General features: G+C 49.0%; 1 protein-coding gene across 1 annotated transcript in view; it reads left to right on the top strand.

Annotated features, from left to right (window-relative positions):
- Nucleotides 1–2109: 2109 nt before the first annotated feature.
- ADAMTS15 (ADAM metallopeptidase with thrombospondin type 1 motif 15) overlaps nucleotides 2110–19351 on the top strand; it is a 38346-nt gene continuing 21104 nt past the window's right edge. Inside the window, exon 1 of the mRNA XM_044439491.1 lies at nucleotides 2110–3093. Within this exon, the coding sequence (XP_044295426.1) occupies nucleotides 2110–3093 (984 nt within the window). The remainder of the gene's footprint in view (nucleotides 3094–19351) is intronic.

Genomic DNA, 19351 nt, shown 5'->3' with positions numbered 1-19351 from the left:
AGACACCAAGTGTGGGAGCAGCAGTGGCAAGAAATGGGGCGAGGTGGGATCATGGGTGGCCACACAACGGTGACCTGTCCCCCTGCTAGGGTGTGTGTGCCTTTCACCATTCCTCTTGCCTCACGGCCGGAGGTGCTGGTGGGGATGCCCCAGAGCTCCTGGGAGGTCTGGCCCCAGACAGCACAAAACCTCCGAGAGAAAAGAGGGGAGCTGTGCTGCAACCACAGCTAAAGCTGAGTTCCATCTCCAAGAAATTACTTGAGAACTCCCCAGGGAAGTTCATTGAAATTGTCTCCAATTTCTCTGCACACAAGTAGGGTGGAGAATTTTGAGAGGCCCTTTATATGCAGCTGTACTGCAAACAAAGCTAGAAGGTTCCTTTGTTTTAAAAACAGTTCTCTTGCTCTACTAACCGCATGAAAACAGCTTATACAGCAACATTTTTCCAATCTGGTGGCCTTCAGGTATCTGAGAGTGTAAGTCCCAAAAGGTATAGCCAGCATGGCCAGTGGACTGGGATAATGGGAGCTGTAGTCCAGAAGTTGAGGAGGCTATTAGGCTGGGGAGAGCTGATCTTCATCTGAGATGGATAATGTGCCAGGAGCTCATAAGTGCTGTGTGGTGTCATGCATGGAAAAGCTCAGTCTTGCACACGTCCACTCAGATGCAATCCCAGCTGTCTCCCACTGGGTACTCGATACAGCACCAAAATCACCCAGAGAGCCAGGGAGGGGAGTGGCCTTTGCTTATAAGAAATCATTATTGCTCTCCAGGCTTCTTGTCTCCTGGTCTTGAGTGTTTGTGCTGTGCATTGGGTTCTGAAGACAGACTGAGGATCCTGCTGGTATATCACCCAGCCTGCTGCCAGCAGTCTCCCTACTCATGATGCCCTCTTGAGAGAAGGGATAGTACCATGATATAGGGTTATCATGTTTAATAACTTCATGGCAACCCTGTGAGGTGGGCAAGGCTGGGAGTTGCATGACTTTCCTGGCTGTGCAAAGCGGTGCTCAGTGAGCTTACTGGGCTGAATGGTGATTCCAACCCACACGGCTCTAAACTGCTGTAATGTGTGAATGTGCGCTGGCATGCAAGTAAACGAGGGAGGAATGAGCAGCGAGTTAATGAGGAAGGACAACCGAACAGTTATTAGTTTAATTGCAAGTGACCGGTAACAGGCAGCGCTCAGAAGGGCACACGGGGGGCTTTGCAAGTCAGAAATGAGGATGCCGACCCTAATGAAAAGGAAAGAGATGCGGGGCAGCCTCACGCATCTTTTGGCCCAGTTCAAATGAACAAGCAGCCTGCCCACCCACAAACTTGTAGCGGTTTTTGTCTTGTCAGCACTTTCCTGGGTTCAGGAAAACTCAAAAGATCTGGACCACAAACACAACACAGTCCTGTGAAAAACAGCAGAGTCAGAGAAACGGAGGAACTTTAATTTAGGGAAAGATGGAGGTGGGGGGATGGGCGGGGGGAGAGAGAAACTGCTCTAAAATTGGGCGTAAGGACAAAGTTATCTACAGAAGAGGCTGGAAAAGGCATAGCGGACGCGGCAGCGCTGCGGATGATCTCTCCGCATCTCATCTGTTCAGAGGAAGAGGCCGTTGCACAAGTCAGCTAAATTTGGGAGGGTTTGCAAACAAATTGAGCTGCCTCTTTAAAACGCAAGCGGAACGCGTCGCGCAGAGCTTCTAGTAGTAACTCAAGAGAGCTGCAAGTGGCTAAGGGCAGGTCCAATAAGACTCTTCAGCACCTCCCCTTGGAAAGAAAAGAAAAGGAAAAGAAACTAGTTACAAACGCCTGGCTCTATTAAAAAAAAAAATTGGCACATGACAGCAATGTATATAAAGCCCTAACAAGTCCGATGCCTTTTTGAAAAGGCAGGTACTGTAAGGGGGGGAAGCCACGGCCGAGATGCCTTTTTGAGCGAGCCCAGGAGCGGCAGCCGGAGCTGCAGACGCGGCCAGGTGACAGGCGCGCCGGTCTGGAGAGCTGCTTCGTGCCCGGCGCGCCGCGGTCCCGTTCCCTCGCGTGGCGGATGTGCAATTGACATTGCAGGCCCGACGAGCGTTTCTCGGCCCCCTCCCCCCTCCCTCCTCCCGAGCCATGCCGCCTGTGCGGGGCTCCTTCCTGCTCTGCCTGGCCGTCCTGCCTTCCCTCTGCGCGCCGATGGAGACGGATATCGTCACCCCCATCCGCCTGGACCCGTACCTCAACGGGCGCCAGTACTTCCAGCGGGGCGCGGAGGACCCCCCGCGGCAAGGCGCGATCTTCCAGATCACCGCCTTCCACGAGGATTTCTACTTGAACCTGGCGCCGGACTCGCAGTTCCTGGCGCCCTCCTTCGCCACGCAGTACCTGGGCGCCGGCACGGCCGCCCGAGGCGAAGCGCGCGACCTGCGCCACTGCTTCTACTCCGGGGACGTCAACTCGGATCGCGACTCCTTCGCCGCCGTGAGCGTGTGCGGAGGGCTGACGGGGGCCTTCGGCTACCGGGGGGCCGAGTACCTCATCAGCCCGTTCCGGAATGACAGCGGCAACCGGGCGCTGTGGAGCAACCAGGGCGAGCACCTGCTGCAGCGCCGCAGCGCCCCGGGCCACCCCGCCTTCGCCACCTCGCGGTGCGGCGTGGGCTCCGGCTTGAACCCGGCCATCGTGCAAGCCCTGGAGAAGTACAAGTTCTCGCAGGCCGGCGGCTGGGCGGCTGGGCGAGCCAACGAGACAGCCCGGCGGCTCCTGCTGGCCAGGAAAAGCGGCCGCTCCAAGCGCTTCGTCTCCATCCCCCGCTACGTGGAGACGCTGGTGGTGGCCGACGAGTCCATGGCCAAGTTCCACGGCGACGACCTGCAGCACTACCTGCTCACCCTGATGGCCACAGCGGCCCGCCTCTACCGACACGCCAGCATCCAGAACCCCATCAACCTCGCCGTGGTCAAATTTATGGTCATCAGGCAGGACGACAAAGGGCCCAAGGTCACGGGCAATGCCGCGCTCACCCTGCGGAACTTCTGCGTCTGGCAGAAGAAGTGGAACAAGGGCAACGACAAGCACCCCGAATACTGGGACACGGCGATCCTCTTCACGAAGCAGGTGGGTGGATCGGGGCACGACGGCGCGGGCGCAAGGAGGGGACCGCGAGGGGAAGCCCGGCAGCCGCGGCGCTCACTTGCTCGAGGTGTCTCTCCTTGCCTTTGGGCGAGGCCGAGGGGGCGCTCCGCGACGCGCCCCCTGCGCCCCGCTGCCTCCCTTCCCCTCCTCACCCCTTTCTGCCCCCGCTCGGGGCGGGGAGGCAGGGGGGCTGCGAGTCTCCCCACGAGGCCGCCTTCCCAGGAAGCTGCCTGGAACGCGCAAGCGCGCCGAGCTCTTCTCCTTCCCGAGGAGCGCAGGAGCGGCGCGCAAAAGGATGGCGTTTCCACCCGGCGAGTCACGGGTCAATGCATGCGGCCCCCCCCCCCCCGCCGCTTTTGCAACTCAAGAACCCCCGTGGAGGTCGGACCAAGCAGCGAGGCGGGCCGATTTGCCTAATTGGCAAGTAGGAGGCGCTGTAATAATTAGATTTAAACTAATCATAAGAGCCCTTGGGAGATGTTCGTATGTGGATTTGGCTCATCTCGTTTTAATCTCAGCAACTTTACGAGCGCGACATCAAACGGGGGATGACTTAGGAGCAAGGCCCGTTGCACTTCGCAGGGAGTTCTTCCAAACTAAACGCACCAAATCGGATTGGGCTGCACCTGCCGGCAAGGGCACGTCAGCAAAGCCCTCGCGGATATGCTTGGCCAAAGCTAACCCATTGCGGGGATGCGGGGTGGGGTAGGGGGCGCTGATTTGCTAGAGAAATGCAGGGCACCTACAAAGCTGCTAGTGACTCTGTAGGGTCTTTCCCTGCCGGCTGAGGAGTTCGTTGTTGTTTTTAATGCAGTGGCCAGGGACTAAATTTTGGACCTTCAGTGCACTTAGCCACTCCCAGACCTCAGTGGTAGCTTGGAGAGAGGACCTCGTGTGTGCTTGGCATACGTGAAATTCCTTTGGAACAGTAAGCCGGGGAAAGCAAAAACACCCATTGGCACAGGTTTTTTTCCCCCCTGGAGAGGCCAGTAAGTGGGTCAGAGGAAAGACATTTTCAGCAAGAAGCTGCAATTCGCCAGTGGGTACCTCCATGGGCAGGGAGGAGCCATGGCTTGTCTCCTTTCATTCTGCTTCTCTCGCTTCCTTCCTCCGCCTACTGGATCTTGGCTGCCAACTACCCAAATGCAGCAGACTCTCATTTTATGATCAAGAGCAGCAATCATCTGTAGCAGCCCCGAGCATTCGCTGGATGTGTCTGCAAAGGCAGCTGGAGAAGTTTTGGCTTGGGGGCAGGGAGGGGAGATCATTCAGGGTGACAGAGATGGTGAGAGATTTTTCTGGTTTTCATAATACTAGTCCTTCTAGGGTGACCCTGTGAAATCTGTAGGCAGAAAGCTCAGGTGAGATGAAGGCAATGTCTTTTTACACAGTGCAAAATGACCTCATGGATTCACTGCTGTAAGATGTAATGGCCACTGACATTAGCCCTGGCAGCTAAATGAATCTTCCAAGGCCAGGGATAGTGTATCTTTGCTTACTGGTTACTGCAGGATTCTCCCCTGCCCCCCAGTGGAAGGGTTAGAAAAAGAAGGCAAGGCTAGATAAAGCTTTGGTCTGATCCAGCAAGGCTCTTGTGATATTCCTATTTATTAAATAGTGCCAAAAGTGAGCTTTCTTTCTGAATTTTCCAGAAGAGCAGGTCATGCCAGCAATCCCTTTTCTAAAGTCTGCAGTTGCAGAGTGCTTAGGAAACCTGAGAACAGTTGCAATCTTCCCCAGCAATGCATGCAGAGTTCCTTTTCTTTGGAAATCATTAACTCTCACGTGTCTTGTGTGTGGAGCGGGATTTGTTCCTCCAGAGTAATTTTTCATGAGAACATTTATTTACAGTTGATGTAAACAAGTCTATGTGGCTGCATGACTTCCATCCTTAAAGAAACATTTCTGTGATGTATCCCTAATTAGAAGGATTTGTGACTCACTTCCCTGCGGTTCCTTGTTTTGTTTAATACTGGTGGGATCCATCACAATCTGCTGATGTTTCTATTTTTTTAAAAAAGTAAAACAGTTATGGGGGCAGAAAAGCAGCCACTCCCCCCTCGTTTTCCTAGCAGGAAAACCTAAAGGCAGCCCTCTTGAATAAAACACAAGCAGACTGGACCTGTTTCTTAGTTCTTCCCTTTGTGCTTCCTTTACTCCATATCCTCTTTGCAGAGGATGCTGACCAGGAGACCATCCCGTGTGACTGGTTACATGCTATGGCTTCTTGCCCAATAAGGGCACAGCTTTCATCCCTCACCAGCTGTCATCATATGCAAGTGAGCAACATGTGCTTTCTCTCTACCTGACTGGCTTTGGACAAACAGGAGAAATTCTCAAGAATCCCTTGTCATCTCTCTTGAACTTTGCTTCCCTGGGACATTCCAATCTATGGTACTGATCCCAATGCTGCTTGTGAGAAACATTTGTGTGTATCCAGTGACCTGGATATGGCATGACATGGCAGAGGTTCCAGCCAATCCCCAACATGAAATACTCCATCTGCCACCTTTCTCTTTTCACCATTTCTGATTTTCAGGGTTTGGTTGCACATAGAAACACTTCCTTTTTTAGGGTCGGCTATCACTGGGCAAATTCAGAGATATGCCTTTTTGTCCTGGGTGTAGGGCCAAAAATTAGCACCCCCACATTCACCCAAACCTAACGATGCAGCTACTGACTCATAAAGGAAGAGAAGAAGACAAATGTAGCAGGTCACAACAAGGATGCTGAACACACCACGCCTGGCCAGATGTGAGCATATACTAGGTCAAGCCACCACATCCACGCCGCAGCTCAGGCATAGACGTGGGTTTGACTGGGTGAGAGCAAGCCATAAAAAGCTCTGAGGCGTCCCCAGAGAGAGCCAGTGTGGTGTGGTGGTTAGGGTGTTGCAGTTGGGCTTGGGAGACATGGATTCCCACTGCCACGTAACCAAAAGCTTACTGAGTGGTTTTGGGCCAGCTGCTAACTCTTAGTCTCACTCACTCATAAGGTTGTTGTGAGGATAAAAGGGTGAAGAAGAGGAGCTGCCATCAGCTCTGTGGGAGAGAGGCAGGATATAAACCTAAGACAAGCTTCATACGCAAAACTAAAAGAAGAGTTGAGGGGTGGTAAATGGAAAGCAGCTATATAATTGCTGTTTTAGTGGTGTGACTGTTGCTAGCACCAGCCCTTTTGTATGTGGATAAAATTCCTAGAAAGAGCTCCAGAGTTTGGTGTGGCAAATGCATATGTGAATCCGCCCAAAGCTAAGACATAACCCTCTCTGGCCCTGTTCCTCCTCCACCCAGCCCTTCCCATGATACCAGATTGGAACAGACTGAACTGGGCTGTTTCCACTCTCTGCACTGTGGAGGAGAATGACAGGACCCTCACATGGTAGACATTAGAGCAGGATGTGGCTCCGTGGATGAGACCCCTTGTCTTCTTGCAAATGAGAGCTGGAACTTTTCCACCAGTGTTGAAAAGGGAACAGCACAATCCCCCGATTGCTGCACGGCAGCAATGTAGCGATGGATTGCAATGTATGACAAAATGTGATATTAGTTACCGGGTTGTCAAGCAATTCTGCACAGAGAGGGAGGAGAAAAGACTCCCTTTTTGACTACCAGCAATCAGAAAGAGTCTTATGTAGTCTCATGGCTGCCAAGGGAACAATAATAAGAAAAATAAGATTTTTAATATAGAAAGCAAAGCAAAGGAGATTTCCCTGGCTCCTTCTAGCTCTGCAGAATTCTATTCTGGAGCAGATGAGTAATTCCCTCCCCTTTTCAGAATGCTCCCCCCCCCCAAGCAAAATTCTTTGGAAACACAGGAAATTGGCCTCAGCAAGTTTATAGCAATGTAGGCTCTGTGTTGAGTGTAGGTCTGAAAGCGGCAGCGACCTTCAGCACAACCTCAGCAGCATCTCCTGCTTGTCCCAAGCAGGAGATGAAGAAGTCAGCTTGGCTGTGGGGCTGTAATGCTTCTCACGGAAAGGGGGGGGGGGCTCACATTCGGGGATGCTCCTCCAGACCTTAAAACCCACCTGCTTGACCTGACAGGGAAGAGGTGAGGCTGGAGCCCTTCTGCCTGACCTTGGATATTGAAGGCAGCTTTGGTATGTGCAGGAGCCTTCAGCCAGGTGACTCCCCACCCACAGACCGGGGCGGCGACAGTGCAGAATCAAAGGTAGCATCTCATATTCAGTTTGCAAGACCTAGGCTCAAGTCGGGACTTAACTCTTTGCTATGTCAGGCAGGTGGCTTGCAGTCCTGCCGGGGGATTTTTTCAGTGTAAGACATGTCATGGGAGAAGGCTATTTCCCGTGATGTTTTCACCATGAAGGGAGGGGAAATTTAACCCTTCTCTCCCAACAAATATCCTAGCACCTCACCATGCTGCAATCTGTGACAGAGAAGCACACGCCTCCCACTGGTGCTAATGGGAATTTTTTCCAGTAATTAAGGTGGGGAGGATATTCTTTGGGATCATGGCCAGGGAAGGAAGGGTTAAACCTCCCCTTCCCACCTGCTGCTGTCCCTACATATGGGAATCCTCCCTCCTGTGCTTCTGATTAAATTTCAAAACCCCTTTTTAACCTGGCTGGAAGCCACAAAATTAGCATAAAGGGCGGTTAGGCCTACAGCTGATGGAATCTTGTGTCTATTTGTTTTCGCTTGGATCAGAAACCAACATCTGGGCCAGTTGTATAAAACAGCAAGGAAAAAGAGAATAACTTCTCTCCGTATTGATGCAGGAGAGAATATTTCCTTTATTGTTTGGATTCAAGAGGTACCTGATGTATGATTATCGGTGTGAGGAAGAAAACGTGCTGGTCTCATTTACTTGAGGGCTCATAGTTCCTGGCAGAAACTGTGAAGTTATGTTTGGGATGGGTTTGGCCTCCGGCATTTTAAGGTCTCATCCCATCTTTCAAATAATACCCGGTTTGCATTTTTTAGGCATTACTGAACTGCTCATTCCTCAATCCCCAATGTGAGGGCATTGGATCAACTAAGACATCTGCCTTGCTTGAACTCATCCATCTGTGGTCCCTTGATACCATAAAATTTATTTGCCTGCCAAAAGCCTGTTATGCAAACCCAGAGCTCTTGTTTCATTAAAAAGAGACAGGGAAAATTGCTAATTGATAAGTAGTTCGGAGTTGCAGTCAACAAGTCAGGGAGAGAGCGTGGCTGTTCGTTCTCATTCTGGCATCAGGACAATCTTGCTCAACCTTGTCTCACCTGCAGGAAATGGTACCAGACTGCAGATACTTTCTCCTCCTTTCCAATTGCCCATCTCCAGTTGCCCATGTTGTTTGCAGAGCATCCAGATTCCATCTTTGGCATCTTCAGGTAGGACAAGGGAAGTCCCCTTCCTGCAATCCTGAAGAGCCACTGCTGATCACCGAAGATGAGACTTAGCTAGAAGGACTCAGTGCAAGGCAGCTGTCTCTGTCCCCAGGTATCTGACCTGTAGATGCTGTGGCCGTGTCATGTTTAGCTCTGGCTCAGGAAGTCTCACTTATGACGCTAATCCCCCAGGGGGCATTAAGGTGATCCTCTATCTCCAAATCTGCAGGAATGGGTAACAATATTAACTCTAATTGCAAAGGGGTTTTTGTTAGGATAATAGCAGGGCAAGGTAGGCGAAGGATACAGAACATGCAAAAGGGCTCGGTGGAGAGTAAGTGCTATTATGAGGAGGAGAAGGTGTTTGGCTGTGCGAGGACTCTCCAGAAAAGTCAGCCTTAAGGAGCTTTTAAAAGCAAAATAAACCCACTCCATGGCCTGATGAGAACACGCAGTTGCTGGGACCCTTCCGAAGGGAAGCTGGCCTGAGCCTGGGTGGTGTCTAGAGGGGAGATGTATGCATCCCCACTGCAGCTCTGGGATGGGGGATAATGGGACCTATAGCTGAAATGATAATGGCTATGTATCACTTCCAGTGTCAGAGGCACTGTGCTTCCTAATACCACTTGCAGAGGCATATGAGTGGGAATTGCTACCGCACTCATGTCCTCCCACTCGTGTCCTCCTGCCTCTCCTGAGCTGCTGGGCTCAGATTTCATTTCATTTATTGCATCCCTGTATCCAAAGCTCTCTGGGCAGATTGCAAAGACTAAAACTTTACAATGCATGGCATAAACCATAGACATACAGACATGCAAACATGCAACGTGCAGGAAGAGAGGCATGCACACATCTGTGTCACAGAGAGATATGCAGAGAGCCAGAGTCATGTAATGATTGAAGTGCTAGACTGGGACTTGAAAGATCTGGGTTCTAGTTTCTCTTGGCCATGAACCTCACTATTGATTTCGAGGAAGCATAGTTAGGATCGAAGACTTATTTTAATTGCCAGTTTGCAATTCAGACAGAATTTGTATGGAAAAAGTGCCTTTCTCAGGGCCCATCACTGGGTGGATGTGCTAAGCCTGCATTCTGGGGGTTCTCCTTCCCCATTTCTCTTCCGAATTTCCTCCCTCTTCCGTGCCAGGAACCTCTCTGGAACCTCCTAGCATTCAGTATTGCCTGCACCAGCCTGGAGACCTCCAGCGATGCTGCTGCCAGAAAGCTTTGCACAGGGCTGAGGGCAACCTTGTAAGCTGTGCAGAAGGTCCACATGGATCTTCTGATGCTGTAGAGGAACTGGCATCACTTGAGTCTTCCATTTGGAGCCAGGCCCAAGAGAAGGGAGTCAAGGGAGAACCCGTTAAGCGCTGTTTGTTAATCTCTGCTTGGTGCACAAGAGAAAGTGTGTCAGTGTGTCAGTGCAGGTGTTGGGCAGGGAGCCAAGGGCTCTTTCAGCTAGCAAGGAAACAGGAATTAAAAAGAGAGGGAGTGAGGAATGAGTAAGGCGAAGCAAATGGCCTGCCTCCACAAAGCAACATTTCCCCTCTTTCGGATTAACTGGATTCTACTTGTGGATCAGATTTCCTGAATCTGTATGAGTTTCTGGAACCAGTGTCTCATAATGTCTTGCTTCCTCCTGACCAGCAGGCTTGGAGAAACACGCTAGTCCTGTGTCTGCTGTGGGTACCTTTGTCTTAACGCTAGGCCACAAGTGAAGCTTTACCTCCAGCTTTACCTCCAGATATTTTGTCTTACGGCTCCCATCAGGCCCAGCTGGCCTAGTGGATGGGGAGCTGTAGGCCAAATTGCAGCTACAAGGTGCCAGCCCTGCTCTGTACAATGAGTGTTGTGACCTATATTTTCTCCACAGAAGAACAGCTGAGGAAGCATATGTGTGCAGGAAACGTAATTTCAGGAGGGTGGGGAGAATCTGCATGGATTTTCCAGGGAAGAATGGGTTTGCCACATTTTTTCTAACTTCTGCTTACAGATCTTTCCTGAGAATATGCACTCCTGGATCATTCTGTGTGCATTTGCTCACAGGGCTGGTTGCCAGCTTCTGTGCCCCTGTCCTTGGACATGGGTCTGATCTAAGCTAGTCCTGTGCTGAATGTTCTCCATCAAACATTTTCAGCTCTCCTGTCCTCCATCCCTGTCCATTTTAGTTCACTGATTCCTACGATGTCGATGTTCAGCCTTGTCATCTCTTGTTTGCTCACATCCAGCTTGCCTTGATTCATGGATCTTACATTCCAGGTTCCTATGGAGTATAGATCTTTGCAGCAGCAGACTCTCCTTCACCACCAGATGCATCTGCAACTGAGTGTTCAGCATGTTTGCAGGGCTGGTGGGTGGCAATGACTCTCCTGGATATCCAAGATGTGACAGGTCTGTGTGCAGAGGCAAATGTTTGTCGAGGCACCCCTTCATTTGCGAGTAAATGAACTGACCCCTTCATGAACCACTGCCTTGCTGTGGCGAAGGGGCTTGTGTAGTGCAATGAAGCTATGAGTTATGCCATGCAGGGGCACCCAAGATGGACTGGTCATAGCAGAGAGCTCTGACAAAAGGTGATCCACTGGCGAAGGACATGGCAACCCACTCCAGGATCCTTGCCACAAAACCCCCATGGACAGTACCAAAAGGCAAAGAGATATGACGCTGGAAGATGAGCCCCTCAGGTCAGAAGGTGTCCAATATGCTACTGGGGAAGAGCGGAGGGCTAGTACTAGTAGCGCCAGAAAGAATGAAGCGACTGGGTCAAAGCTGAAAGGACACTCAGTCGCAGATGTGTCTGGTGGTGAAGGAGAGTCCGATGCTGTAAAGATCTATACTCCATAGGAACCTGGAATGTAAGATCCATGAATCAAGGACTCAGAGGGATGGTGGAAGACAGGAGAGCCTGGAGGAATGTTGTTCATGGGATCATGATGGGTTGGGCACAACCTTGTGACTAAACAAAAACAAACAAAAAAAACCCCATAAGGTGATCAATAATTTCTTTTACTCATTGGGAAAAAACGCACCATAACCCAAAGGACTTTTTTCCAAGCCTGCCCAGCTGCTGCACACTTTGGAAATGGCTGGGACAATGGACTATATGTGTTATATCATGGGGAAGAATAAAGGTACAGTGAGTAGGGATATATCAATGATTTGAAGCCATACAGGGCACAAAACACCACATCCCTAAGCCTAGACCCTTTTGCAGGTACTGCTTTTACCTTTGCAGACCTTTATAAGCATGAGGACTAGAAAGTTTCCTTAAGAGGAAACCCTGAAAGCTGAAGCCCTCCTGATCCCAAAACAACCTGCCTTTTAATCTGAAATAGCTTGTGTGTCCTTATGTGTGAAGACAGAGTTGTTCAGTCCTGAGGTCTTTTCAGGAGACTTGTTACAGGGCTGGAGGGTTCGATATGATTTGGGTCTGTCTGTCTGTCTTTGATACAGAATGTGGCAAGTTGTGACTAGCAGCCTGCAGAGCTACCTCATGAGCTAGCTGTGGATCCCCCCACCCTCAGAGAACCACTCTGCCATCCTACCTGGATTGCTCCAGTAAAGAGGGGCCAATGGACCAAGACAGATGTGGAGGGAAGAATTTGGTTGCTTCCGCATCTTGATCTCCTGAGAAGCAGCAGAGGTGATCTCGATGATGGATGGGCTTAGCTTCCACTCTGAGCCCCCCTGTCACAGTGAGATGAGACACAGACAGATGGATGGAGAGGAAGGTCTTCTGTGGCTGATGAAAAACAGCCCCAGAAAAGCTCTTGCTTGGAATGTCTGCTGAGGGCTCTGCCTTCTCTGACATGTACCAGCCTCTAAGCATCCCATCAGGATGATGCGTGCTGGCCAGGGACTCATGGTCTGTGATAAAGCTCCTCCATCTGTGTGGTGTGGATGTTCTGTTGCCTGCTTATGAACCAAGTATTGAAAAAAACCAACCAGAATTTAGTTTTACTTACACTTGCACACTGCTTAATGCACCTTATGGCATATATGCAAGTAGCAAGTGCATATTAGCACTAATGCACATTTGTGCTGATGCGCATTATGCAGGTTCCCCCCAAAGTGAAAAAGCAGCCTATAAGTCCATGGAAGGGATGTGACTTGGAGAAAGTTGGTCTGATATGGCACCCGATAACGTAGTGTGTTCTGGGCTGTTTGTCACCCAGCTGTCATGTTGCATTATATATAATTTTTTACTTTTTAAAAATGCGTACATATCCAGGGATTATCATCTGAATGCTTGTCTAAAAGCAAAATGACTCCTTCCTATTCTCCTCTATCCAGATCCAGTTTCCACTCTTGACCAGTCATATATTCCTGGCTTCCTGTTCAGGATCAGTAGTTGCCCAGCAGAAGCAGTGGTTTGGGGCCATTCATTACTAATTTTATTTCCCTCTCTTTTTAAAAGACTTGTCAGATGATCTGCCATGTGCTAGTTACAGAGATATGGACAGTGCAAAGCTTTCTCCTTTTGCTGTTCAGGCTGCAGGAATGTGTAGGGCTTTTCAGGTGAACATCTAGAGGAATAAAGGAAAGTAGACACAGGACAATTCTGGCTGTGGTTTTAGAAGTTAAATCTGGAGGTGGGGGGTTTCCATGGTGGCTCAGTGTAGTAAATATGAAGAATAGAAGGAGACAACCTTCTACCACTGTCAAGGTGAACAGAATTAGACTTGCCTAGCACTAGGGGCATGGGGAAAATCTTCAATGGATTCATATGATGTGGGCTGTTTATGAATTTGACATGTGGATTCCACAGTGCTTCGAGTTTTCTAAGTCACACGAATTCCACTGATTGTTTTTGCTTTTTGGTATATGTAGTAATGTACACACAGACCCACACATTAGTGCTAATCAGCGTTAATGAATATGCATTCACACAGGAGTGAAAGTGCAGATTAGTGCCAATACATGCATGTGAATTAGTGCAAGCAGAACAAAATTCTGATTAACACTTTTTTTTTTAATGCATGGATGATGGAATGAAAGAAACAGACAACCTGGAATGCATAAGTGGAGCAGGCCTAAGAAAATCCATATATCCCTCCCTGGGAACAACCTTTTTTGAATATAGTAGAGCTCATATGAGACTAAGCATGTGCAGAATCATGCTGTTGTGGTGGCACAAGCTTTGTGGCTGTGGCTCAGACACCAGTGCTATCCTCAGGGGAGATGCATGAGGTGTGCAGAAGAAAACTTGGGAAAAGAGAGACCGAGGTACAAGATAAGCCCAATGACTGCATGGAACAAAATTAATTGGCCATCATACACAGCTTAGATTGTGCTTATCCTGTACATGTTTGAAAAGAAATATTGGAGGCTATAGCGCTTGCTTCTTCCTACTTTTGGGAACTGTGGTTTACATCCTCTTCCCAGCTGTAGACATCCGTGGAGGATAAATTGACCCATGGCTGCTTGCTCGGATTGCTGTATCGTATCTCAGTAAAAGCTTCTGGGGAGCATGAGCGGGATGTTGCTGCGCTCGTCCCTTGCTGGTGAGCTGCTGAGAGACATCGGGTTGCTGCGGAAGCAACAGGACTGTAGGCTAGACAGGACCTTGGTCTGATCCTGCATGGCTGTCTCATTCATACATGCGTGTGAGTGTACGCATGTAATAGATAGGGTTGTGTGTGTAACATGCCAGTTGCGGGTAGCATTTCGTGCATCTGATGAAGTGGGCTTTATTTCACAAATGCCTCTGCCACAATAATTCTGTTGGCTTTTCCTGTACCACATAATTCTTTTGGTTGCTGCCCCTTCACATTTTCAGATGCATGACGGAAGATAGCAAAGGATGAAGCAGGCACCCAGGTTAAAAATCAGGGAAGGAAAGACTATGAGTCCATACTGTTATCAAAGCAGCATTGCACCTTCCCTTCACACAAGCAGAGATAGCCAGCAGCCTAACCGTATCCGGCCACTCCCTTGACTGTGAAGGGCGCCTCCATTCTGCCCCATTCCAAGCTGGAGGCACCACATACTGCTTCTGCTGCAGCCCTGGGAAATAGGAGCCCAACATGGAGGAAGAATCCCATCAGGAAGATGGTCATACCATTTCCATTCTTCTTCTACTGCACTCATGGATCTGGGAGACCTCATGTGTGATGACTCCAGTTCTCTGCTGCTCGTGCCCATCCTGGCATTGGTCAGGGTGGAGGAACACCCCAGTCGGTAGTATCGATGCCAACTGCAGGACTGGAGCCACCCGTTCTGCTTTTTCCGGATGAGATTAGAATTAGCATTACCTAGTATAAGCTCAATATGAGGCAGCCGCCTAGAACAGAGATCATCTGCGTGCAGACTCTTCCTGCTCCTTGCCCGCCTTTGCCATTGTTTTTAATTATTGACTTAATTAACTCCAATCTTTCGAGTCCCGGCATTTCCCATAATATTTATGACCAACATGGCTGTTTCCCAGTGGCTCATAACCGAAGCATCCTTGCGCTGGATTCCTTTGGCTGTTGGCGAGATGGCTGAAAGTGATAGAGGTGAAATACGATCTTTGAGTCTTTCCCAAAAGATGAAGAATGTCCACATGTGTGAATTCCGTGGAGCTCATTTATCTCTGTCTCTCTCTCACCCCCACTTGACTCTCCTGTGTGGGTGCACTTCAAAGGAGATGACCCCCACAGGAAAGAAGGGGGCCGTATCTGTATCTGGGAGAGAACAGCGCACACAAGGACCTGAATCAGAATTGATAACTCAGGATGCAAGCCCACTGTTGGAGGGTGGCCATCCCTGTGATGGTTAGAGAAAAATAACAAAAAATGCTCTCCTCACAGTATTGTCCTGCATCCCTCTAACTTGGTGCTCTCCAGATGTGTTACACTGCAACCTCCAGCATCCTCTAGCCCAGGAGTAGGCCAGCGCACCTAGAGACTACCAGATGGGAGAAGCTTGTTTGTTGAGCTGCTTTGTCTTTGAGGAGTCACAGAATATTTTGGCGTTCCAAATCTGAAGGCCAAGACAGTGGTCTGACCTGGGAGCTGGAAATGGGAAATTTGACCACCCTCTTTTCCTTATAGCAGGTGCGGAAAGAAATGCTCTGGCAGCTCTCCAAGTTCAGGAGAGCAACCTCAGGGAGTGGGTACAGAGGGAATTCCCATGGGTGGGGAGGAGAATGGAGAGAGCAGGATATACATGATCTTGAGACCGCAGCATCCCCCTTTCCTCCTCTTCCAAGGTGCCCCATCTAGATAGTTAGAAAAAAATCATGTGAAACAAAGAGTGCAGGCCAGTGGGAGTTCTGCATAGGTCACCGTAAGCCTCCAATTCTGGAGAGTTGCCATCATCCCCATAGGACTGTGTCCAGCCTTGTTTAAGTACTTCCAGCTTATTTGCATCATGAGCCTATCAGCTACCAAGCCACCATCAGATGAAAAACAGCAGGATGATATTGTAAACTTGGAAAAAAATGATCAGGGAAAACTTGAATGGGCCAGTTTTTGGAGCACTATGGATCACTAGCTATTCCCGATTTTTCTTTTTTAGCCAGAAGTATTCCTATTCTATTCCTAGAATAGGAATGTGCCAAACAGTTTGGGAAACTTATCTTGTGGGGTGTGTCAGTAAAACAAGTTGGTTGCTAGACTGCTGCCCCCATTCTAGCTATAGTCTTATATAAAACCTATAAGCATGGGTATAGAACCCCAGTTAGGCCAGGGCCAAATCCGGTTCATTGGGTGTTCCAGTCCAGCTGCCTGGTAGTCCCAGGAAGCCACACTCGCTTCCCTAGCCCTGCTTCTTCCCCAGCAACCCACTGTTCAAACCCACCTGGCCTTTGTGCCATTTCTCCCGATACTAGAAGGGTAAAACACTTCTCCTGGAGCTCAGTTTTCCGGCGGTGCAAACTGGGTGTTGAGTTTTCCTAGAATGGTACTACCATGTTGCACATTCCGCTGCAGCATTGCACCCTGTCCATTGGGCAGTGCAGTGCAATCCCGAGAGCCTGATAGCGTATGTTCCTGCTAAAAAGTTGTTTGGGGTCTCCGAGGAGCCGTCTTGAAGCTATTCTTGCTGCTTTTGCAAGAGGAGGATATGGAAGCAATTTGGAAGATGTGAATAAAACGGCACTGCCCTAGCTCAGACTTGCATACTGGCCTCTGCAGGCCGCATCTGCAGGCCATGATGTCAGGCCTGGCTCCTGACAGCAGCAGGAGGGCTTATCACTTAAGAAGAGGATGTGGCCGAAATCCCCGTGGTGCCGCTGACACTGGGGTTGAGGCTCTTGTCTTTTCCCAGCTGTGCTGGTTGTTGCCTGAAGCTTTCACGCCTGTGAGATGAGAGGATAATAACTGCAAGGAGGTGGCCAACCAGGCTTCTGGCTGGGGAGATGAAATGTCTAATTCTTGCAATGCCCTTTGCCAATCTGTGGAACATCATCCACAGGCACAAACCCATATGTGCTTTCGTACTCTCCAGGCTTTCTGGTCTGTAAGAAAACTTGGAAGTTCTGTCAGTGCAACCCTGTTAATAACCAGAGAGGCAGCCCCCGGACCTTGAAAGCTAAGCTATTTTGCTTCTATTTGTGGCACAGTGGAGTTGTTCGTCCCTTGCTCAGTTCTTTAAAGATTTTTCCCAGACCCATGTATCCACACTCTTGGCCAACAATACATCATCTCTTGCTCTTATGCTGTGGAAAACTTATTTTGTTTACCAGTCCCCCTAAAGGCAATCATATTTGGTAGAGCCCCATAGATTCAAGTTCTTTCACAGGTATGGACAGCCAGAATTCAGTGGATGAATCATTTGGTTTCTGGTCTGTGCCAGTTCTGTATGAATTCAGTTTTAAACCTGTTCCATCCAATTTCTCCGTCAGCATACTCATGTTTCAAAAATACATGGAAAATGCAAATTGGGTTTTGTATGCAATTTCTCCACATATTTGCAGGCTTGTAAACAACTTTCTATAATATGTGGATTTTTGTATGAATGCCCCCCAAGATATGCATTTCCGTAGGAACTTTTTGAGCTGAAAACTGTGTTGCAAAATTAGGAGAGGTTTGCAATCTGAAAGATAACTGTGCTCCAGTCTGCATATTCAGCCAGGAAGTGCAAGTCAGATGAGTTCAGAGAAAAATGCGGACCAAGGACAATTGTTCTGAAAGAGTGAAAAACTCATCACTGAATCTGAGTAAAAACACACAGATCTTCACTATCCTCTCAACTCTGGGACCAATTTTGGTGCTGTCTGGACCTGCTGGGGCTAGAACTCGGAACCCACAGCGCTGTGCTCACCTGGTGAGTCATTGCCACTTGGAGTAGAGATGCCTTCCAAGCCAGATAAGTGTTTCCAGGTCCTGGATTTTCTCCACCCACCAAGAATGGCCATGGGTTCAATAGGAAGGCCGATAAAACCTCTTTGTTCGGATGGGGAGCATTTTGTCTGGGCAATGATAGATTTTCCTAGCTGTTGGCTTGTTCATCCGCATGACCTCACAGTTCAACTCCCTTGGCTTTGATTCTTGGCCCAGTCCTTTCTCCTCTGCCCCTGGCACAATTCCTGGTCCCTGGCCACCCCTTGACACCTGTCTATGGCTCGGCTCCAACACCTTCTCAGTATGAATCTTTCTTCCTCTTTTTTTTTCGGTTGGCCTTTTCCATTAGTACGTTGAACTAGTCTGGCAAGTGGCTTGGCTCAGACCTTGCTTGGCATTGGATTACGCAGCCTGTATCTAGCTCTCCTGTTTCATGGCAAGGGGCTGGGGTGCTCCCGTTTCCCTCTGCCTTGCCTAGACAAACTGTCCAAATGTAAAATGATGATTTTCATCATTTTGCTTCCTGGAGTTCATGTAGGGCAAAAATTACCTGGTAACCAGTTTGTTTCCTCCCATGTAGAATTTTCTTCTGGTTTTAGAAGCAGTTCAAATTAAAAAAAACATAAAATATAATATAAAATAGTATAAAATAATGCCCTTGCACAAACAGTAAATCAGAGAGGTGCAATTCAAAGTCAGGAAAAGCTTGAGTAAAATAGATATGCATTGCAGAGCATCTAATACTTCCTACTAGGGCTGGAGCCAAGGAAGACCTGATGGGGCTCATGTGCTTGGCCATGAAATGATCAACAAGACCAGCTCAGAAGATCTCTGGGGTCATTTGTGTGGATTCAGGGAAGATAATTGGCCAGGTCCACGATCATTGAAGGCTTTGAATGTGAGCAAAAGAATCTTGAACATGGTTTGGTAGCAGATGGGCTCATGAAAAAATGGAGAGGAGGAGGGCCATGTAAGCTGCCTTGAGTTTATTGCAAGGGTTACAAATGAGAGCTGTAAATGTCGTAAGAAACAGATATCCGCTCGCCCCTCCACTTGCTCGTCTGTGCTAAAAATGCACAGTTCTTTCCATGCTTCCTCGGCCAATGCTCCAGCATGCATGCCAACTTCTGTATACAAATGCATGTCCTGGGAAAACTCCAGGCACTCATAACCTGTGCATGTGAGCAGCAGTGGTTAGAGTGTTGGACTGGGACTCAGGAGATCTGGGTTCTAGTCCCCATTTGGCCATGAAAGTCAGTGGATGATTCGGGGCCAGCTACTGACCCTTAGCCTAACCTGCCCCACAGGGTTATTTGAATAAAATGAGTGTCTTGATTTTCTTGCAGGAAAATAGAAATATCTAAATATAATCAATCCACCTTCCCACTTTGTAGCAGAGAATGGCTTTCATAGGTGCAGGAATCGCTTACTTCTTGGCCCCTGTTCTGGGTATTTCAAAACTTGCAGCTCAACAAACAAATGGTGTAGGGAAAGTTACGTTGTGTGTGCCAAGCTGCCCTGAGGGATTCTATTTCAGGGACTGTATTTATCTGATGGTGAGAATTAAACCATCAAGGAAGTTATGACACATTTTATTTCAAAACGCTGCCATTTCCCCCACTCTCTCTCCATTTG

This window comes from Varanus komodoensis, unplaced genomic scaffold, assembly GCF_004798865.1.
Source record: "Varanus komodoensis strain SLA01 unplaced genomic scaffold, ASM479886v1 scaffold35, whole genome shotgun sequence".
NCBI lineage: Eukaryota > Metazoa > Chordata > Lepidosauria > Squamata > Varanidae > Varanus > Varanus komodoensis.
Note: the sequence above shows the minus strand (reverse complement) of the source record. Positions and strands in the feature narration are given on the sequence as shown.